Source organism: Thunnus maccoyii, chromosome 9, assembly GCF_910596095.1.
Source record: "Thunnus maccoyii chromosome 9, fThuMac1.1, whole genome shotgun sequence".
NCBI lineage: Eukaryota > Metazoa > Chordata > Actinopteri > Scombriformes > Scombridae > Thunnus > Thunnus maccoyii.
The window spans coordinates 10,225,787-10,250,260 of record NC_056541.1 but is presented as its reverse complement, the minus strand read 5'-3'; the positions used below and the strand labels follow the sequence as shown (position 1 = coordinate 10,250,260).

Genomic DNA, 24,474 nt, shown 5'->3' with positions numbered 1-24,474 from the left:
GTGCAGTAAAACCTCAGTCCATTGATATATTGGTAGCCACCTATCCAATTCAGTTTGAGGTTACAGGAAAAGCAGAACAGCCCAGATGTTCTTTTCCCCCGCCATGTCCTCCAGCTCCTCCTGGGGGATCCTGAAGCCTTCTCAAGCTTGTTAGGATATATAATCTCTCCAGTGTGTTCTGGGTCTGCCCCGGGGTCTGCTCCCAGTCAGACATGCCCAGAATAGCTCCACAGGGAGGCATCCTGATCAGATGCCTGAACAGTGTGATGCTGTTCCTAGATTGTCTCGCTCTCCAGCCATTTCTTTCTCTGCCCTCCTTCGTCATGTTTACCACCAAGGGTGTAGGTTTGGTTTGAACTTTGGTAGGGCCATTTTTTTGTTGGACAGCCAAAATAATTGTGTATGTGTACTTGCTCTCTATCAGTCTTTTCTCTTTCCTAGGCATATGTGTGCACACACATTCACACATAAAGAGCCTGACTCTGCAAAATGTTTACTTTAATGAATATGCATCTGCTGACTTGCCTGAAACCGGACTTGTATCATGAGGTTTGTTTTTTTTACTTTATTTTAATGATAGACTATTTAATATTAAATCTGAGACCAAAATTAATATTTAAAAATAACATATCATAGACTGTCACAAAAAATGTTACAATAAAATAAATGTGTAGAAACCTGTGGGTAATGTGCTCTCTCTCTTTAAATCATCTCAGAAACTTCTATTATTTTTCATTTAATTCCTGAACTTATGGCTTTAAATCTTTCACTATGGCATCAGAGCTCACCTGAGAGGCTGCAGCTCACCTGTCTGTGTGTCTCTGTGCTGCTCATGCTGCTGCTGACAGGATTTTTGTAATGAAATGATGCCTGATAGTCACAAACAGATCAGCTGGACGAGCTGTGGCTAATTTAGCTTATAAATAATGTTCATGTCTTAATGACACATATGCAACAATAACTCTGCTCTTGATTATCTTATGGAAAAAGGCACAGATGGCATTAAATAGTAAATATTTCTCCCACTAATTTCAAAGATTCATGTTTGGATTGATTACAGAACATGGTTCTTTAAAAAAAGACCAGATATCTTAATTTGCTTTTGGGAGGAAATTTCACCGACATTAATAAAGTTGTTTAATTAAACAGCAAGTCTGAGGAACAATCACAAATTAGCTAACACCTAATGCCTGAAATTAAATATAATATCAAATGATCTTAGTTTTGTTCAGTGAAGTGGTTTTTTAATTCTATGAAGTTTGAAATGTTTAAACTATAAATACTAACCGCTTCAGATTCTCCACCTCACCGACTCTGCCAGGCTGCTGCTAGTCAACAGTGTGTACAACTTGAAGTTGAGGGTTGCCAGATCATCAGGTTAAGTATCCCCTATATAATGCTCTTTCACTCTTTATCATAATAACACACTTTTTTGCAGAAAACACCCAACCCTGGCAACTCTGCAGAGACCTTAATGTTAACATTACGTTGTTTGAGGTTGGTAAAAATACTGGTAGGGACAATCCAGCAACACCTTGATATTGGTTGAGACATGTCTCTACCATCCATACCCAAATCTACACCTATGTTTACTACATCTCCTTTTGCACTCAGCCTATTTAAAAGTTGCAATGTGAAAACACAGAGGAGGAAAGTAACAGGGAGAGAGAGATAGAGAGAGAGAGAGAAAGAGATTGTCTAAATCAGCTGCGGTATTTGCTGCATTTCCCACTGCACTGTTCTCTTGTTAACAGCCAGCGGTCAGCTTCCACTGCAGGGCTATTAACATTAGAAAGGCCAAGCTGTTGAACCGCTCTCAGAGAGGTCGGCTGTCTAGCCTATCCAGCATTACACCGCTGATGTTTACATCCACTTAAGCCTTACTCACTAAATGTTATGAAACCATGTAGTGTAAAACTGATAGGGCAAAACCAGGCACAGTAAAAGCAGGTGGTTAGCTCAGTGTTGAACAAATAAGCAGACTCAGCCCACTAAGACTCTACGGTGCTCCAAAAGTGCACAATTTTGGACATTTGTGTTTCATATAACAAGGTCACATTTCAAGCAACTGTCCATTATTACATTTTTGTTTTTTAGAGAAAATGCAGGTTTGCAGGTTTCTCTCAAAAGATGAGTAAAGTTGTTAAAATGTAAAACACTTGATGACCAAATTTTTGAAATTGAATTCTTTGGCTGACTGCTATTAACACGTGAATTGACCCAATCTGTGTTCTCTTTGGATTCCTGTCTGCAGCAATGGCTTTGCAATCTCAACATTTCATCAGCACACAAACAATAAAAGCTGCTGTTTCATTCATTTTTCATTTGTATGTTGCTGCATGCTTTCTGCCCAGAAAAGCCAAACTGTGTACTAGTCTGTATCAGGCCTGTCATATTAAGGAGCAAATACAGTTTCAGTTTCCATACCACATTTTCAGAAAACTTTTTGTATCGCAGGCATAACTTGAGGCAGATGGATGCTAACTGAACAAGTGCTGTACTTTGACTCCCTTCCAGTGTTATATTTTTGGCTATCAAACTGTACAGAGAACAAAGGAACAGTCTGGTTACTTGTTCTGTGAGAAAAATAACAAGGAACTAGGCAATGTAAGGGTTTACAAATCCAAAATATTGTAATTACCTTCTCCAGACATTTCCATATTTTCATCACTAATGGAAGTCAGGCCCAGCCCTTTATCAGACTTTTTTAAACAAGGAGTTTGCAGCATATTAACTTACCTAATTCACTTCTACTACATAACTTTAAAGAAATATAAACTTGTTAGAAAACGCAGGCTTGAAGAATAAAGAATACAAGTGTGAATCCTACAGTGGTGACTGCTGTGTCTTTCATTTAAATATGATTTTAATAGTGTGTCAGAAATAAGCAAAGAGACCAACTCAACTGTAAAAGCATATATGAACACAAGAGAGCATCATTTCACACACACACACACACACACACACACACACCTAGGCCATAATAGGGCCATATAAACAGACATATTGGGGCCAGTGTTGACTTATATCCCTATGCTAATAAGCCTACTAATTCACGTAGGGCCCGGGAACTTTCTAAAAAGAAAATCACCCCCAACACACACACACACACATACACACAAATACAAACCCACACCGAGAAAACCCTTCTGCCTTCTCCTAAAGCCCAGTAGACCTCCCTGACAAAGACAGGGAAGTCAAAGAGAGAAAGTCTTTGAAGTAAAGAGATTTTATAAACTACTTTTTTTATTGTCTTCTAGGTAGAGAGGATAGAAAGAAAGAAAGAGAGTGGGAAGAGGAAACGTTTAAGTCTTGAGCAAGAATTGAACCCACCACCACCACCATGCCGATGCCAGTACACATATTATGTATTCAACAAATGTTTTTGCATTGCTATATTTTACAGAATTTATGTAACAATCATTCAAAAGCACACAACTTTTATGCAATATTTAGAAAACCTTAGCCAAATTTTGCCAATTCCTTCACACTCATTCAAACTTATAAATATACAGGATATACCACCCAATGAAAATGCAAAGCCAGCATTTATCTTACATCAGCTCATATCTCTTTTTGTTCTCTCCATCTTTTTTTATTTTTCTTTAGTTTTTGGATGTCCCTTTATCTTTCTCTCTCTTTCTTTATCTTTCAAGCATTGCCGTGTCACCCTCAGGCTGTTTTCTGTCTTCAACTACTTATAACTCTTCCTTATTCTTTTCATTCCATCATTGTTTTCCTGTAGCTCTATGTTCATTCCTCTCTCTGTCTCATGCTTTCTCTCTGTCTCTCTCCCTCTCTCTCTCTCTCTTTTGATTAGACAGTTTTATGGCGGAGAAAAGCAGAGTGCAAATGGCCATTAGAGAACATTTTACTCCCCCTTTTCTAAATCCAGAATGACAGGCCCAGTGATATGCTACTAACTTGTGTGTGTTTGTGTGTGTGTGCCCCTTCCAACCGCACTCCCCATCAGCTGTCTATTATCCCAGCCAAATCAGAATAATATATGGGGCTACAGGCTGCTAATGGGCACACTTGTGTTTGTGTGCATGTGCACAGAAAACAAAACCCCTAAATGACAGCCATATGAAACTATGTGCAGAGGCGATTGGCTTGGTGTGGGTTTTCTTAAATGATGGACAGGTGGGAGGTCTAATCCCATCAGAGAGTTGGTTAGTCTGTCCCTCGGGGCCCGCCCCTGTCTACTGAGTGGGCCCTGATTGGATGATATGATTCTTAAAGTCAGATGGATTGGATTGCCCGAGGCAGGGAACAAGTGAAATGGGCAGAGGGGGAAGGAGGGAGAGTGTGAAACACACAGAGAAAAAGATTGCGAGATGAAATCTGAGAGTGAGAGAGATGGATGAACAGCGTTGCAGGCAGAAAATATACATCTGAGAGAGACTAATAGAGAAAATTCGAGACAGTAAGAGATAGGCCAAAGACAGAGAGAAAGGTATCTGTAAATTCAGACAGATGACTTAGCTTGAAGGGAGATGAATATGGATTTAAATAAATGACTCTGCCTGGGGAGATTGCCGGTAAAAGGGGGTGAGTGGGTGGTTGAGTTTTGGGACTCCTGAGCAGGTTTTGAGGGTGAGAAAAGGAGTTGAGTAGAAGGGGGGGGTGTAATAAGCTAAAAGCTCATTCCGTAGTCTGGGTATTAATTTATGCAGCACCACAAACCAGGAAAAAAGCTAAGATAGTTGCTGTTTTGTTTTTTTTCTTAGCTGGTTTGTTTTTCATTCTCTGGTAGGTTTTACTTCATGAGAAAGCTGAACACAGTCTGGAGGGATGAGGTCTGGTGCACACTGTTATAGTGGAGGCTTTTAAGAGGGTACAGCAAAGGTGCACCAAATGCTGCAAGTTATTAAATACAGTGACTATATAAAGATGTGCTCCAGACCTCATCCCATAGTTCCCATCTCATTTTCCTGAAGCACAGTTATTAGCTCAGAGTTGGCAGAAGTCCAGTGATTGCTCCGTACTTAAAACTGAACAAGACTTACAAAAAGTTCTAAAAATGGAAACCCATCTTACAATCCCTGCTTGCCTATGGACGATAGGGTATATCCCTCTCTATTCAATAACAAGGCACTAGTGAATTATACCTACTGATAAATTTAACAATCTTCTGATTCTCTGTAAAGGGTTAACTGGTAAGAAATATGCAGAGTTACCAGGTTTGTGTGTTGTCCTGTAAAAAAGAGAGCTATTTTAATGCAGAGTGACAAAGCGATGATCGGGATACCTGTCTGGCAACCCTTAACCCTCTGGGGTCTGAGCCATTTTTTTCCTATTACTGGTGCCTCAAGTCTCTTAAGCTGTACTGTGCTGTCAGCTAGCTGAAGCACTTGCAGCAATGTGTGTGAGATGAATGAAAGTCGGTGAATGTGAAGTGGTTAGTATTTATTGTTTAAATATATCAGACATCACAGAATTAAAAATAATGCCTTTGCTGAATATAACCAACATCTGTCGGTTGATTTTCTATATATCTATTTATATCTAAATTTCAGGTGTTAATAATCAGTGTACATTGCTTAAAGTGGATATATCATGCACATTCCCAGGTCTGTATATCTTTTCATGATTTACAATTGAAAAAACTCAGTTATTTATGTTATACTGGCCCGTTATTAAGCCTCGCAGATCAGCTTCTGTCTGAAACAGATAATTTTAGGCCTCCATCCCGATGAGCCCACTCTGTTGTGATCGGTCAGCTCCAGGAAGCTGCCCCTCAGCACACTTCCACTGTTCTTATTTGAAATAGAAACTTCTCAAATACATCCGTACAGGTTGGAACCCAAATCTGATCCGAAATATGCAAACGGACAATGCGAACAACCTTGGCAACAACATACAGAATGGAGGACCATTTGTGGGCATGCATGAACAATCTGACGTCATCACAAGAAGGAAGTAAATGTAACATTGCAAAAAAAAAAAGCGTTCAAAGAAGGTTGAAGCCCTGGCTTTTAACTTGCAGGGAGCATTTTTACATATGTTCACCTCAATTTTTCAACCTTTGACCATGTTTAACATAGACATCCAACATCATAACAGTATATAGATAACAGAAAACCACGAAAAGCATGATATATCCAACATTATTATTGTAACATTATGCAAAAATGCCCCTTGAAAATCAAAAGATGGAGCACATCAGGTCCTTGTGTAGCCTTAATTAATGTCTGATAAACTAAATTGCCCACTCTTGCCCACTCTTAACAGAAGAGAGGAAAGTACTGCTATCATCAGACCTCTTTGGGTAAGACAAGCATCTGCTGTGTAGCTCAAGTGTGCAAACACGGGTAGTGCTGCTCTGTCATTTCATGCTTTGGGAGTCAACATACCATTCCTCACAGTCTAAAAGTGCAGCTAGATTTTATACACCATTATTTTGGGGGAAAAAAACATTTACCAGGGTGGTCTGAAATATATTTTAAAGTAATGACAAAAGCCTCATGGCAGCAGTGATAGAAACAAATTAGTATAATGTAACATAAGCCTCAGGTAGCTCTCCACTAACAAGGCCATTCCATTTAAAGTCTGACATTCAAAGAACAAGTAAACCTTCCTTTGGGGAATGGCGCCAAAGTAGCAGCAGGTGGTTTGGCAAGCACACAACAAGAAGTGGAATTATTACCAGCGCTGCACGTTCATATACATCGTACCGAAACATTAATCTCTACACAAAAGCCAATAATGAAACATGCCTTTTTCTCTGAAACAAGCCTGAGGTCTGTAGGTCTTCCCACGATAACGATATATCACAAAAAAGGCGATATCTGCAATACACGATATATCACAAATAAATAATCTACGATATATCACAATATCTGTAACTGAAGAAGAAAGAAAAAAATACTTCAAAGAGCAGGAAATAGTCAAATAATGTACAATCTTTATTAACAGTACATTAGAAATGCCGCCAAGTATAAATATCACAATACTGCTAAATGTGGCCTCTCACACAGAGTTGCCAGTAGAGTTAGCAAGTCTGATAAGAGACAACGTAGAGGCGATGTTGTGTCAATAACCCAAAAATGTATTCATTTTCTGTGGCAATAAACATAACACATGACCCACCATATTGATATTGATAAACAGCAGAGTTACAGGTACGTACTGACACTCCACCACAGACACACCAGAGAGCCTCTCATAGAGCGGCTAGCTCAGCTACAACACAGATACCACACAGAAACCTTTACAAAGGACCGTGAATGTGCTTCTAGTTACTGTCAAAGCTCCTGCGAACTATCTGTGTTTCCAACGTGAGAGTCTGACAGCAGCTGCTCATAGCTGGTTGTTTTGCTTGCATTTCTTCTTTGTTGTCACCTACGATTGTCGTCCATCTGATGGTTAGTGGCGCTCTGATAGTGGTGAGCAAAAGTAGCTGAATCAATTCTGAGTGATCCTATGTTAAAAACGAAAAATGTTCCGATACTTGGCACCAGAGTATCGATAACATATCGCTAGTGGAAATATTGCAATATGTTAGCCATTTTAGTAACTTATAGTGTTTGTATACAATGATTGTGAAAGGCTATAGGTTGTAGCACAAAAAGCTGTCATGAAACTCTTACCACCTCATATTTCATCTGAAATACTCACAAGCAGTGCAAGATTTGCACAAAAAAAAAACAAAAGCAGAAAAATAAAGTTTTATTTTTTTCTTGCATGGCATCTGTGTGACTGTCCGTCCATCTTTGCTTTTAAAGTTCTAAAAATATGTAAAGAATTCAGCCACAACTCTCTTCCTAAATATATTTCAAACAGTCAGGCTCTCTCTGTCTGTTTTTGCTTGAATTGCAGCTGAGTGGTTCGGAAAGTTTTCAGTCTTTCAGGAGGTTTGCGAGCTTGTTGTGGTGTTGTTTCTGGTATTTGATGAAGGTGAAGACAGTTTTTCTGGCCTCTGTGTTTTCAACAAGTCCTAACTGCTGAGATCTACACTTTTACTTCCCCTTACTGCCGTTCTTCTGCTCTCTTTCTCATTCTCTCTCTCTCTGTATCTTCAATTTTTTTCCTGCTTTGCTTTACCTCCCGTTCTCGCCCCAGTTTGTCTGCTCTCTCTCTCTCTCTCTCTGTCTTTCTCTGAAAAAGAAAGATTAAATCCATTCTTCAGTGTCCTCAAACCTCCAACTCAGCTGTTTACTTGCAAAAACACCAATACACTTGTTCTAAGTCTGTGTGTGCATTTGTCTGTGTCGGGTTTTGCATCTTTGTGTGTGTATCTCTAACTTTGTGTCTCTGCGTGTGCATAGCAACCTTTTCAGATGATTAAAAATATAGTCAGCCTTTTTAATTTAAAACACTATAGCCGACTTGTCTACCTGAATCCTTCAATTGAAATGACATAGCCTCTTATGTTTTGTTTGTTGCAAAGCATGGGACTTTATAACTCGATGACTTTGAATTTTTAAGGGTAAAATCATGTTTATTATTTTATGAGATTCGAGAGGCTTGTTTTAACAAAACTTATATAAAGCTTTTTGAAGTTAAAACCTCCATGCGATGTTTGAATGCCCTGCTCTCTCCAAACTGAATGTGACTGGTCTTTCATATTTAGTAGATGTTTCATACTCCACGGGGACAACATAATGTCTTATGTTAAAGTTTCTATTCTATTCTTCTATTTTTTTTTTTTTTTCTTTGGGAACAATTAAAATTTAATCTGTGACAGGAACATAGCACACAGTTGAGGCCAACTATTCAGAATTGTTATTCCACTAGAATCAAAATGTTGATGGTTTCTTTTTCATATTTGTATCAGAAAAGGAGCGATCACCGCTGATGAATGCGTTTACTTTAATCATGTGCAATAATTAATTTAATCAGGCACACAGCATGACGCGGGAAAGAATCACCGCCAAAATCAGTAACTCACATATTCTCAATTTTTTTTTTCATTCATAATTTAATTGAATTAATTGTGATCATAAAAAAACAAGGCTTCATGGATCAGGACTATTCATTTGGGAACGTGATAAACCATGGATGTTTCCTGTATCTTGGTTCACATACATACATGTACAGCACTTGTTTTTCATGCTCAACAATGTATAAAAGTTTGATTACATTGTGTCCTGTAGCATCAGTACAAGAAATAAGAACTGAAGAGGAAAAGTAGAAAGGACTTTTTCCCGAGGAGTTAGTAAGTTGGGTGAGTAATTGAGGGTGGAGAAAGGAACAGGAAGTATTTATCTGAGATGAGAGTCTTCAAATATAATTCAATGGGCTGTGCTGATAGACGGGTATTTTCACAACTACTTTGGAGGTCAACACTCACTTCTGCAGCATTTTGCACTTTATGTATTTACTAGAGAGCAGTCCGTCAAGTGATGCTTACTGCTCTTCTCTATGTCTGATCAGCAGTTCTTCTGCTCTGTAGCTAAACTAACAACAAACTGTTGTCACTGTAGAGCAAAAAAGACATGCATTACTTCCTGCATACCAGGGGATTTTTCCAAGGAAAGACATTAACAACAGCAAATGTAGGGGTTTAATAACTTTGCTATAAAGAATCCCTTTTTTAGTGTATTGGAAACGGAGTAATGACAGATATTGTTTATCTGATATATTTTGGATTACTTTAAATATGGACAGATTCATAAATAAAACAGATGACACATTCATGTATAGGGAAAAAAATGCAGTAAGGAAAACAATTTGTTTATATAAAAAGTACGGACAGCATCATTCAACAAGCTCTTCACTGGCACTTAAGCTGCCATGTCCCCAGCTGTGTGTGTTTGTGTGTCTGTAACTAGTCATGCATTACTTTCTAAGTGTGTGTCTCCATTTTTACATCATGTCTCTGGCAGCTCTCCTTGAGTCTATTTGGCTCTTTGCTCCAAAGCCCCCCTGTGCCATGTGGACACACACAGAAAGAATACATATAAGAGAAGCTATGAAAAGTTAAAGGAGAATTTAATTGGAACATAAAAGGGGAGGGAGAGAGAAAATGAGAGTTAAAGATGAGGACGGCATTGAAATACGCCTCTCTCTGAAGAAGGATTCTGTGCCTGTCACTACCTCTCTGAGGCATATTCACTCTATGGCTAAGGTTGCTCCATGCGTTGTTTGCATCGTCCGCTTGCTTATTTTGGGTCATATTTTGGCTCCACCGTGTACGGATGTATCTGAGAAGTTTCTATTTCAAGTAAAGAACAAGAAAAAGAAGAAATCCTGCAACTACTGTTTGTTTACACAGCCTCCTGAGCTGCTGGCCAATCAAAACTGAGTGGGCAAGGGAGGGGGCGGGCCTTAAAGACACAGGAGCTAAAACGGCCTGTTTCAGACAGAGGCTGAACTGAGGGGCTGCATAAAGGTCCAGTATAAGGAGCTTTTGGAAGTGTAAATCATGCAAAGATTTTCCAGTAAAGCCCCAGAATAAAAATATAAACCTCAAAATGTGCATGATATGACCTCTTTAAGTCATCTTATTTTATAGTATGCAATTAAAAATCACAAACAGAGCACCTATGCGCTGTTCTGCATCCATTCTTCATTAGTAATTCAGAGTCCATCCTTCTGTGCAGGTGAAAACAGTATTTCGTAAACTCAAAACTAAAAAGTTACAAGGTTATTTCCTCACATTTTCCAATTGCTGATAAAAAAAAGAACTTAAATTTAATTTTTCTAAAACGTTCCCCTGAGGCAGATCAGAATTAATTCAGTAAACCTGGTAGAAATTACAGACCTAGACAATGGCTACAGCAGTAGTTCAAGCAGAACCATTGTGCATTCTCCCTGACTTCTGCTGTCTTATACCTTCATTGGAAACTGAACCCTGCCACAGTAACCAAGTGCAGTTTTCACACTGATTTACACCTGGAATATAAAAATGATTTGGAGAAATAGTTTGAGGCACCAACAGTCTAACATCCCTTTGATGTTAACAAGCGGTAAATCAGGTTTCAGAGAGAGAGGAAGATGAAGAGGGAGACTGTGCAATGGGGGAGGGCAGGCGAGGTAGAGACAAAAGAAAAAGAGGGGGTCAAGAGAGGGAAATAGTGGATGTTGGGGGAGATTTAATGAAAGTTAAAGGGACAGAAGAAAAAGGGAAATTGAAAAGAGGAAGCAGAGAGAGGAGAGGGGTTGGGCACCTTTCCTTTTATGTCAGGGAACAGAAGCAGAGAGAAGAAAGTAAAATTGAAAGAAATTAAAAGGTGAGAGGAGATAGAGAGGAAACGCTTTAGCTCTGATGTACAAAATGTTAACCTCTTTTGAGATCAAAGAGTTTCATGAGGAAGGAAGAAAAAATGCAATACCACACAAAGTTTAAGTCCTGTGTGTGCTTGTTTGTGTTTATCTGAGAAATAGGAAATTCTATCCAGAGCCTGATGCGGCCTGAACCGCACAACAATCAGCCAGGAACTGACATAAAACCCGAGTCTGTATTTTAATGTCAAAGCTCATGAATGTTCTCTGATTTTCTTTGCTAAATGGTTAAAACAACAGAATCTCTAGAACAAGACAAAGTGGCAAGTGTTGAACCCTCACTCCACATACTCTTTACCTTCTCAATGCACAACCATTTAACGTGAAGCCAAAAATGTTAACTAATGCAATCTGTAAAGTTGCGACCGCTTGGCGTTACTCCTGTTGTGTGTGTGTGTTTGTAAACTGATCTCCTAAAAATTATCTTGATATACTACCACGTTTTTTTGCCAAATATATTTTGGGGGAACCATAATTGCTGCCTGGAATATTTTCATTAGAAACTTTTTTTTTTTCTTTCCCGTCAAGGAAGTGTTACCTTCAAGTACTGCACAAAAGTCAGGACGGATAATGGGCATACAAAGCACAGGACTTTGACACTGAAGGGCAGACTTCTGGGATAGACATTGAAAAGAGGAAACAAGTCTTGTGTTGTACTTTAAGTGTGCATTGACTGTTTCAATATTTAACCCATTTCTCTCTAAGCCTTGAATGCTTTAACGTATGCAGACGAGTATCACTCTTTTTCAGATGCATTCGTTAAAAAATGGGTCCACACTATGTTTATAAAAAAAAACAGTTTCTTTCAAAACATATATGTTTTTTCAAATGTGTGCAATATTAATTTTAAGAGAAAGAGTTGCTGATGGAAAAGCACAAAATAAAATTTGTTTGCATCAGTTTGCATTTTCAGTAAAAGTATATTAGTAATTTTAATACTGACATTCAAATTTATTAATGTTTAACAAGATAGAAGTAACCTTTAACATTTGTGTCATTTAAATGTCAAAAGTGTCATTTTATATAAGTCTCCAAATTGAACTTACACAGGCCTGACCTATCAAGTTATATAACATTTTAGCAAACATTTGCCTACGTACATATGCAGTAGACTGCAGGGTTGGGTGTTATTTCTCTTGAGTCCACAGACCCAAACCAACTTATTAGAATTATTATATAATTATTTTAATCACTTATTTATTTAGTCGATAGGACTGACATAAACATGAAAGTCAAACACACCAGGAATAATATTTTTGTGTGGAAATACTGCTTATTTTTGGGACTTTAAGGAGTCAAATTTAAATATACGAGTCTTAAAATACTGGAATCAATTTATTCACAATTTCTAAGTTGTAGTTGTAGTGTGAAACCAAATTCTCAGAGAAAAATACAGAGAACAAGACCTCAGTTTTAGGTGCCAAAAAATACAAAATGGCAAAATATAGTCAATAATTGTCGGTAAGTGAGGTTGAGAGTAAAAGATTTCTGGTTCAAGTCGCTCCTGGGAAAATGAAGGCAGTGGGAAGGTAACAACAAATTCCCAAATTGAATGCTTCTCCACAAAATTTAAGACTAGTGAGACTGAGTGTGTATGAATTTGTATGACTGGATAAATATGAAACAGGGTGTTGCTGCAAAAGAGCATAGATCTATAATGTTAAAAATACATATACACATCTAAACATGAAGTGAGGGTATGAAAGTGAGGTGGGGCTGAGGGGAAGGAAGGACTAAAGATTGGCAGTTTTGCAAAAGAAAGCAGCAGGAGGTGGAAGAGCATTAAAAAGTAAGACAGGCAATAAGACAATAAGAGAGTTCAACAGACTGCATGAGACCGAAAGCCAGACAAAACGAGTACTTGATAAATGTAAAGCTGAGAGTGAAATAAGAAGGGGTGGGGAGAAAGAATGAGGTGCACGGGATAAGTGTAGCGTGGAGAGATGAAAGAGGGTGTGAGAGATAAAACGCGTATAAAACTCAGAGGGGGAGAGAAGGAGGATAAGTGTAGGGTAAAGAAAGAGGGGGAGGAGAGGTTATATACATGCCACAGATAGGTGAATGACTGTGGAAGTAAAAAAAAGAACAGAAATAATGAGAGAGAGGGAAATAAATACAGTGAGAAACAGAAAAACAAAATGACAGTAAATATATTTAACACAGTTTTCCAGCAATTGATATGATTTCATGTTTATTTGTTTCTATATGTTTTAGTCTCTATTCTGCATATTGATTGAAAAATTGTAGTTTTTTGTTCTTGATGCAGGGAACTACATTTTTATTGACAAAATATTAATCAAAACTTGCTGAACTTTAATTTTATTTTGAAAAAAAATAACAACTAGTTTTTGGTAGCATTTTCTTACTATTAAGTGCCATTCGGTTCCACTGTCCAGTGTAATTATCTGTGGTACTGACAGGTGCTGGACAGGTACAGAATAATATATAAACCCTGACTAAAGATAATACAATACCGTATATACTACAGTATATTGTATATGTACAGTAAAGCTACCACAACAGCTTGGCAAACCATCACATTATGCCCACATTGGGTTATATCATTTTCTTCTTTCATGAATGCTTTGTTGGTATGAAAAAAACAACAAAACATGTGGGACGATTTGTTCAAAAAACGTCAACTCAATCAGTCACACAGTCAGACACACGAGAAGGGTGAAAATGAAACTGACTAAATCCTGGCTTTTTCATTGTTCTGCCTGTCAGATTGTTTGTAAGGGTGCTGTCCACTTCCTGAAATACAACCATATTAATCCAGTGTCTACAGACATTTTTTACACTTCAGTACCAATTTCATTTGAATAATTTCGTTCTTAAACTAGATATCCATATTTCCATAATTATGGACTCAGAAAACACGGTGTTTTATTTAAGACATTATGCAACTTCCGCTTCTCTAAAAAAATTCTTGTTCAGATTTGTTGGGAAAGAAAGACAGAAAGATGGCTATTCTCAAACAGATGTAATGTGTCTGCATATGTTCTAGTGGGTTCGAATTAATTATAGTAATGTCTGAAAATTAATGTGATTTGCTGTTTCGAGAATGTCACAGGAGGCATATTTAATACATCGCTTCGGATTGGTGGAGGTGACAAGAACTCCCTGGGTAATCACAAACCCAAAATGCCACCGATGTGTCAGTAAGAAGGTGCAGAAGCATATTATTAACCTTTTTTGATAGGGCACTTTTCACAACAGTGTTCAAAAGTGCTCTACAAGATGAATAAAAATCTAAGCAATCAGTGACAAAATATCTTATTTGCTGCAAGAGCACGGATGTTCTGATGAAAACTCGCTCCAGACTGTGTCTATGGATTGTGCAGCTGAGGTTGCATCTGTTTCTGTGGAAATCACTGAGTTTGAGGTCTGTTTGAGGTCAGTAGGAAATGTCAGACTCTGCATGCATGTTGTCCCGAACTCGACACCGCTCATTTTCTCCTCTTCTGCTCTTTTCCTCTGCTTAGGTTTCCCCGAACTGCGACCAGGTTTTGGTGAACGGCAAAGAGATGCGCGGCCGGCAGTCTTTGGCAGTGAACTTCACCTACCTGCATCTGTCTGCTCAGCTCCAGCTCACCGTGTGGGTGCCCAAGCTCCCTCTGCAGATAGATGTGTCAGATACCGAGCTGAGCCAGGTCAAAGGCTGGAGGGTGCCAATCATCACTAACAAGAGGTGATTTACAATTAGGGAACAAGGAAGGGAAACATAGAGGATGTAAAGATTGTATCTGTTTGTCGGACAAAATGCAGATTCAGAGTATTTCACAATAATCTTACTGCAGGAAAAAAAGGCAGATATACTCTGAACTTGATCCACAGTTCTTGCCTTTGTCTGTGTACTTGTTCTGCTTGAAAGGGAAGTCAATGCAAACAGTTTTTTTCAACAAAAAGAACTGAGTTTTCAGCATGTTGGTAAAAGAGAAAAGAAAGAGACCGAATGAGTTACTATCATTGTAAATGTGGCTCCGTCCATTTCTTGAAAATGCCCACTTAAACTACAGAGAATATAGCATATAGTTGATGTGTGCTTCAATTAAATACCATAGTCTATGTTCTTTGTTTCAACCGTTTACTGAAGACTTTATACTTCAAATACAAAAATGAAACATGGCGAAAACAAAAAACATACTACAAAAAGCACATCTCACACGGTAAGACAGGTGCTCTCCAGGTTCGCTCACAGGCTTCAACTTAATTAACCAACAAGCACAGGCAGCTTTTTAAACATTTTAACCAATCACAGAGCTCACTGCCGTCATTATTGGTCAAGCACACTGAAAGGAAACTATACAGCTGCTCATTCTTAGCAAATTAAAGACAGTAAAATATAAATTATTTACAAATATTTCTCTATTATATTTTTATTTTTGATAAGAGAATTTGAAAAGAGGAAGCCAAGATCTTAAGTTTTATGTGTGTCACTTTGCAACGGAGAGAGACAAGAGAAGGAACCAGTACAATCTGTGAATGTGTGTGTTTCTGTCAGCTTTTGTGTGTCTGTCTTTGTGTGTGTGTATGTGTGTGTGTCTGCAAGTGTGATATAGTGCTTATTGCATGAAGCAGTTGAAAGCACATATCGTTCCAGCCAGTCTATAACTTCCCATGAGGTCAAGGCCTGCCAGGCTATACTGATGACAACTATTATGGCTTTAGCATCATTGCCATTGAATGAAGCATTCAGTCATTTAAACACACACACATGTGCACACGCACACACTCTCTCAAAAGGGAAACAATGCAACTGGGTGGATCTGGTATATGTTGGTGTGTGTGTGTGTGTGTGTGTTCATACTTTTATACTTTATTTATTGTCCATACTGTGTGTGTGTATGCTCATGCTTGTCTACTATTTTGTGCAGCTTTGTGTGTGTGTGTGTGTGAAGTGAAAAAAGAAGAAAAGGCATAAAGATACAAGGAAAAAGAAGGATTATAGAACAAAATATAAACCTCTATCATGAGTAATAATGAAAAATGTTTGATGAATATTATACAGAAGAAACAAATTATTTTCTACATCAACTCCTCGTTTTACAGTGTCTTCCTCACAATTCTCTGAAATTATTCATCTGTTTATTTTATTAGGTTGTTTTTTTCCAGTCTAGTTTGTTTCTGCATCTGTTTATTTGTCATTTAGAAATTCTAAATTTAATTTGGTGCAGACCATGGTGGTTCTGGATCCAGTTGCATATCCTGGAATTTTTTCGGAGCATTTCTTAATGTTATGAGATTAGATTATTTTCTCATGAGCTGCTGCCCTTACTTTCATTTAGAAAAAATGTGTCACATGTATCATGTAATTGTCTGCATGATGAGGATCTAGATAAAAAAAAATGTTCTATTAATAAAATGAGAAACTCTGAGGATTATGGAGCCTTGACACAGTCATATTCTCTTGTTTCTACCCATTTCTATTTGGCTCTTATATTTTCTTTTCATTTCTATATTCAATTACTTTATGAAAGAAATCCCCTTAATTATAGACTCAAATTCATTGAGTCTATAGTAAAACTTTAAGTTCTACAGTAGCTACATCTATTTTCAGCTGTGCATATATACCGAAATGAAGATGTTTTTGGAATCTAGGAAACTTTATCCTTGATATATATATATATATATATATATATATATATATATATATATATATATATATATATATATATATATATATATAAGAGATATGGAAGCAAGACTTTGCCTTATTTACCATAGAAACACATCCTCCAATCGGATTCTTGCACTCAAATTCACAATGTCACAATGGGGAAACTTCATTTTTGAGGCTTTTTGAGATTTTAATAATAGCATACAACTTCTAACACACAGGTAGACACAGTTGTACACACTGAAAATCAACCTAAATATTCATGTACTTTGGTTAACAAGTCATCATTCCAGTCTGTGTATAGTTTCTCTGTGATTGTATGCCTGCATGCTTCTATGCTTCTATGTTTGTGTATCTGTGTGCGTGTGCGTGTGTGTGTACATGCATGAGCATGTGTGCATCTGTGTGTTGCTCCAATTCCCCATCTTTTGCCCACCATTCCATTCGGTTCTGCTGGGCCTATTTTTCAATTTCACCAATTTCTGCTCAGATAGCCACCAAGCCGTGTGCTCACACAGACACAAACAGACACGCACACACACCTCTATCTCCCCTAACCACTATCTCACAGAGTGAAACACAAGAACTATTAGGCACTCACTCTCACACAGACACATGGCACTGGGACACTGGGAAATGGAAAGAGAATTCCTGTAATATTACCTGGGTCTCACACTCTAGGACAGTTACAGTACACAGAGGTAGTCCTGTGCGTGTGTGTGTGTGTGTCTGTGTATATGTATGATCCTGTGTGGGCCTGCCTGCATGTGGTGTTGTGTAGATATTACACAGGAGTGGAGAGGAAGAAAGACCTTGTGTTTCTTTGTGTGTGTATGCGTGTATTCATGCAAGCATGCGTGTGTGTGTGTGTGTGTGTGTGTGTGTGTGTGTAAGAGACAGAAAGAGATCCTTCACTAGCCATCGAGGGAAAGAGGTTTACTGTTTCAACACTAATAGAGCATTTGAGGCATTCAGAGATTCATTTTATTCCTCTATTTGTGGGTGATTATTTAGCCTCCTCAGGTGTGAAATTACAATACTTTTTATATTGTGTTTTATATATTTTCAAATTTTAAAAATATACAGTACCAAAAATTTGGACACACTTTCCCATTCACTTGAATGAGAAAGTGTGTCCAAACTTTTGACTTGTACTGTATATTTTTTTGTTTTAAACACAAATTGGGCTTTATTAGGAGGTGCACAGTGGCGATAAATAGCAAAGATAACAAAACAACACCACAGATATGAAGCACAGATGAATTTAGTGCAGTTTTTTTTGTTTTCACTTAAAAGTACTAATAAAAACTGCTGTGTTTTTGCTACTTTATCAAGATTAAAGATCCCCCCCATACAGATTTTAAGGTATAAAAAAACACTGCTTGAAATAGTAATTTGTGTCTAGTATGGATTTTCCACAAAAAAAAAGTTTAATTGCCTTCCTTAAAATGACATCTACTCCTTCTCCCTCATTGATAAATCCAGAATTTATGAATATGCAAATATTTTTGATTTCAAAAGTTTGCAAAACTGCTGGAAATAATATGTCTTCTTCTTCACTGTAAAGTCCACTCTCAGTGTATGTGCAGTGAAGTTCAAGTTTCAACATATCTCTTGTTTAAGTTGTATATTGGACCACTGTTGGCTCCATTCCCATTTTTCCCATGTTTTTCCTGTATTTTCACCCCCTCTACCACTGTGCTCCCGTTTTGTTGTTTCTCCCAAGAAACTCCCGTAATTTGCATGGCCCTCAATCTTCATTATGAAAAATCGTCATACCATAAGTTTTGTATGTTTGCCTGACATTACCCAAGTTGCCAGGTCGTCTATGAAACAAAATCTACACACACAATCCACACAAGACAGACAATTTCAACTGACCTGTCAGCACAACTCGATTCAAGAGGAGTGTTCACAGCTTCTTTCCTCCTGTCCTCTGTCCTCATCCCTCTGCTGCTGATATGATTCACTGCCTGCAGGTACTGCGGGTAGAGAGGATTGGCTAGTTTGTCTTTACAAGACAAGCTTTACAAGAATTTTACAATAAGAATTTGCCTAATTTTAAGATATGTGGAAAACTCAGATAAACAGTTAGGCCATGTAGAGACAGCTGGACTAGCATGCTGTGGTTGTGTAAAAGATACTGGTGGTGGATGGGACACTTCAGGCTAAGCATTTGAAAATATGGCTTCTCTACATGTTTATGCTTGTTGAACAGGTGGTTTGATAAAGTACTATTTGGCTTTTTACTCGCACTGGTTTTGTTGTACTTACAGTAATGAGCATAGTTATTGTCAACTAGACTAAAACATTATATTTCACTTCATCCAACCCCTCTCCCTCTAACTCAGATTTAAGGTGTGCAGATAGAAACTTTCCACTTTCGATGGATGGATTGAACAGCCTTCTAATGTCAAACTCTGCACTTACATCATTATGCAGAGTGAAGCTCAAATATTTAACTGAAGGAACAATAAGAAAAACATGGAGGGGGAATAAAGGTGTTAAAGAAGTCTGATTTTCAGCTCATTGAGAAATACTTGAGGTGTCTTTTGAAATATACAAAACAGTTCTAGTGTTTGTAGTACACACTGAGCTCTGGGAATTTCAAAAAGGCAGCTGTCTATGGAAACAAAAAACATGTGTTTTAGAAGCTGATTATGTGCTTATATGTGATGCTTATATGATGATTTTTGCTGATGGGTGACCACATGGGTGCTGGTTCTAATGTGTGAATCAAAATTGAGTACAGCATCAAAGGCACATAGCTTTTACTTGGTCAGTGGTTCTAAAAGATCAGGACTACAATATTCACATACTCACTACTTCTGAGCCTTCGCACTTAAAACAATTAAAAGTTTAAATTAATTTAAATGTTTAAATTTTCCTGTTCAACTGAGGGAAGGTTTTATGACATTTAGAGATTGACAGCATTCAGTGTAACAGGGAGTGTACAGTGCCTGCATCATCAGGACACTAAGAAATGTTAATTGGAGTGTCATCTGCATAGCAATAATTACCAAGGCCAAGGGGAAGAATATAAGGATTGAACAGAAGAGGTCTACAAATTAATCTTTGTGGAACTCCATATGGCATATCAACTTTATTACAGCTAGAAACACTGAAAGAAAAACTTCCAGTTTTGCAGATAGGATTTGAATTACTAGAGAATATAGAAACCAACTCAACTCAACTCAACTCTTGCTTTTCAACAATCCACATATAAAACAAATCAGTCAGTAGTACTCATTAGGTTATTAATAAAGCTTATTAATAACCTAAGCCAGTTTTAATGCTGTGTTGTGATCAGAAACCATTTTGTTACTACTGCAGTGAAGATGTGTGTTTTGAACCAAGACTATTTTCAAGTACAAGTTACAACTTTTATTCAAAGAAGTCATCAGAATTTCCAATTTCAACACCAGAGACAGAAGGAAAGCTGCTGTCTCTCCCTTACTCACTGACTATGGTGTAGGACAGTGGAAGGCAAACAGCGGCCTGTGGGCCAAATCTCTCCAACAAAAATATTTATCCCCCTAATGAAAGCTCAAGTTCTCCCTTTTATAGATTGCATCAAATCTTTTACATATCTCTTCATAAAGTAAATAACAATATAAACACAGGGCTCATCTAAATCCCAATAAATATGAGCTTGTAACTTCTTATGCACTTATACAGGTACACAACATAAATTCAGCCATAAATGAAGCAGGCCACTGTTTATTGTGTGTGGATTACTGATGGGAATTATGAGATCTGCCCTCCGATACAACCCTTAAACTGTTTTATACAAACAAAAACATAAACAGTGGTGTAGGAGGTGGTCAGACCAGTCAGGTCAGACAGGGCAGCACCTTGCATGGTAGCTCACTGCCATCGGTATGCGCGTGTGTGTGTGTGTGTGTGAATGGATAAATTGTAAAGTGCTTTGCATAGATATATAAATGCAGCCATTTACTTAAGAAAACATGGCACATAGCGTAACTCTTGCCCCGGGTGATACTTTGTGATCACTACTTAAAGAGGAACTCCATTGATTTTACACATCAAAGTCTGTTTACAGGTCTTGAGGAGCACCTCTGCGGATGTGAAGAAAGTTCTATAAAGCCTTTTTATGGCTCCAGAATGAGCTGCGCGCAATCTGATAAACTGAAGACAACAGTTGAGATTACCAGCGGTTCACCCTCAACGTGGGTAATGTGGGCACCAGGTTTTGACGATGAAGAGGAATGTACATAATAAAAAAGACAATATATCTGGTTCTGCAGTATCGATTTTAACTTTCAAGCGGGAGTCCGACAATGTTACAGGAGTGCAATGCTGAATCTTCCACTTCCTGAGATGCACTGGGGCTCCATCTACAAGGGAGATTGATTTGAAACATTTTCAATGCTTTAGCTGACAGAAGTTATAATACTTCAGCTCTACTCTTTAAGAAAAAATACAGGTGATGTTACCTAATAATGAAGGACAGATTAAATTCAGTTGGGTTTTGTCTATCAAGGCCAGCTACATTTGAAATGATTTGCTCACCCAGGCATTCCAAGAAATGCCTGTGCGATTTAAGTGTTTTAAAAGTGTCACATCTGGATTAAAAAAAGTGTCTTTTCTTTGACTGTGAGTGTAACCTGGAGCAGAGATTAAACAGTAGATTACTTGGAGCTGAGTGTGGAGTACAAAAATGGTGTTTAATTACCAGATAATCTCACCCTCTCTTCTCATTTTCTCTCTTTTTCCCTCTCTGTCTCATTTACCTCTTCTCCTCGCAGACCCACCAGAGACAGTGAAGATGATGAGGATGATGAGAGGAAGGGCAAAGGCTGTACCCTACAGGTATTATTTTATTGCTTTTCATATCACACCTTTAAAGAGTGTTCTTGAAACATTTTCTCCAAAAAAACATTGCTTTAGGGACACTTAGCTGTATTAAGATCCTGTGCAGTATTATTGTGAACTATTTTCTATTAGTTAACACAAAGATTACACAATTAAATATGAGCTCCCAGTGTAGTTAAGTATTATAGTCTAATTTAACCTTTTTCTTGACCCTTCAGTATCAGTATGCCTTGGTGCGGGTTCTCACCCATTTTGTGGCAGAACCTTCTGACCCAGGAGGAGAGATGGTCTACATGCTGGGTACAGACTGGCAAGCTGATATCACTCACTTGGTCTTGGACCAGCTAAAGGTAGATATACAAAACCACACACTTCTGTTCAAGCATTAATACCCTTCCTTGAAAGAATAATTTAACAGAAACAATTTGCTTTTGCATTTGGTAAAAAGATTGATATTACACTCTTAAGTATGAAGCTAATTTATAACTTCAACTTTACAGAAGACTCAAAGCAATGAGAAACAGCTGAGAAAGAAATATACTTACTAGCACCTCTCACGCTTCCCAAATAGCATGTTGTATATTGTTTAATCTCTGCAAAAACAGTGACGAACATCAGTTTATCTTTCCACAGTGTCTCCACTGGTTGTCTGGCAACCTCAATGGGATGATGAGAGACTCTTTGCACCCAGCTGATGTTCACCAAGAAATGATTACAACACCTTTATACACCCTTAATAACCATAAATTGTCATTACATTATACATTAATACTTGTATATATTAAACAAATGAGATATAACATGTTAATTAGTAAGCCTTAGGAGTACTGGTCGGCATATTTTTGATCTTTGGATAGAGCTAAGCTGTTTCTCATTGCTTTCAGACTGTATGCTAAGCTAGGCTAATCACCCCCTGCCTTTGTCTCCAAACTTATAATGTGCAGACATAAGAGTGGTGTACCTAAAAGAAACCTAAAAAGCATATTTCCCAAAATGCTGAACCATTTCTTTAACCCTTTACTGTAAAGAGTGGTGTTTGACTCTTGATTAACACTTAAAAGTAGTGCTAAACAGGATAAATGCACAAAAGGCTAAAAACTAGTTCACAATAAATAAACTTGCAGTAGTAACTGGCAGCTGTCTTTGTGCTCCACAGGTAGAAGATCCTCGCATTGCCAGACTGATAGATGGACGAATTTTGATAGGGCGGGACCTGGGCATCACCACCATACAAGTACGTGCCCTCTGTTCTACACTCATCACTATACAATCGATCCAGTCTTTTTTACTACCTCAACTGATAGTATCATATAAACCACAAAGCAACCCATTCTCTCTAGCTGAAGCAGTACGTAGTCGACCCCTTAAGTACCATCAATGGCAAAAATCCTCTCTGCATACAGTTAAGAGGAGGATTAATGAAGTGCAAATTAAACAAAACATAGTCCAAATAAATGAGGAGTGGGACATTTTATGGATCACAAGATTAATTTGTTAGAGCTGCAGATTGACTTAAAAATGCCTTTTCTTGTCATATGTAGCTATTGTGATCTTTCAGCGATATAATAAAATAAAATTGCCCCAAAGTATATAATAAATAAAATTCCAAAGTATAAATATTCTCATGTGTCAAAGTTTGAATCAACTTCGAATCAACCTTTATTGTAAAGCTAATAAATTGGGAGATTAGTCTAAATTTAGTAGCATCCTGGAATCACTTCTTGAATTGAATTTTAAGAATTCAGACAACACACTCAACACCTCTAAATGTATCTATTACTTGTTGGATAACTAGTGTAAAAAAGGAGGGTTGAGAATGTGCAATTATGTGAAACGCAGAGTAATTTGGCAACTCACAGAGCAACCATAAGCACTCCAGCGAAGTAAACATTATCTTCTCTCTCTCTTCCTTTCGTCTTCCTCTCTTGCAGCTATAAGCCTCTCCTGCTAGCTCGTTACACAATTAGCCACAATTAACTTTCGGATTTACCCCTGACATCTCAGTGTGATGTCCAGCAATTGCACACCGACACACACACACTCACATTAGCGCACGGTGAGCACTTGCACTGAGCACTTGCTTGAATTCCAATAAACTGGGCCATTGTGACTGACTGTGACAGTGGAGGACAATATGTTGGTTACTGACTATAACATCTAAGTCTTGCTTTGCTCTTTTATGTTTTAACCTGTTTTCCTGTAGCAGTGTATGGTACATAATTTAGTTCGCAGCACTTACATTTGGATGATTGCTTTCAAAAGTATGTTGTGCGTATGTTAGAATTGGGCTGGCATTGAGTTTAGTGCAGCAGTGGGGGGATATCTTGGGGATTTTGGGGAACAGCTGAGTGTGTGTTTGCATCTGTCCCACTGGGGACTGATGCATGCACGCACACACACACACACACGCGCGTGCACACACACAGGCAGCTGTGCTCAGTTTGGTAGCCAGGAGAGAGAATTTACCCAGCATTCCCATCGAGATGCCGGAGTCGACAGCCGTCATTTGATAGTTTGACATTTCAATTTTACCCCCCAGCTCCGTCTCCCCGAGTCTCGCCTCTTCCTCTCCTTCCCCTCTCCCTCTCCTTCCTTTCCCCCCAAGTCTCTCTTTCCCGCCCTCTTATTCTCTGTCCGTGTTGAAGAGCAATCCCAGAGCCGTCAATCATTGCATTTTGTTACCTCGCTGAGGGTGGGATTGAGTTTGACGTGCCGACACGTTCGCTGAGAGATTTTCTTTGTGCGCCAATCAGATCTGCCTGTCCTCCTGTCGCCAGGCGGAGTAGTAC

At 38.2% G+C, this 24,474-nt stretch overlaps 1 protein-coding gene across 1 annotated transcript in view; it reads left to right on the top strand.

Annotated features, from left to right (window-relative positions):
- si:dkey-215k6.1 (transmembrane protein 132C) overlaps positions 1-24,474 on the top strand; it is a 127,881-nt gene that overhangs the window by 96,211 nt on the left and 7,196 nt on the right. The window contains exons 4-7 of the mRNA XM_042422482.1: positions 14,715-14,920; positions 21,619-21,682; positions 21,904-22,035; positions 22,842-22,919. Coding sequence (XP_042278416.1) covers positions 14,715-14,920; positions 21,619-21,682; positions 21,904-22,035; positions 22,842-22,919 — 480 coding nt within the window. The remainder of the gene's footprint in view (positions 1-14,714; positions 14,921-21,618; positions 21,683-21,903; positions 22,036-22,841; positions 22,920-24,474) is intronic.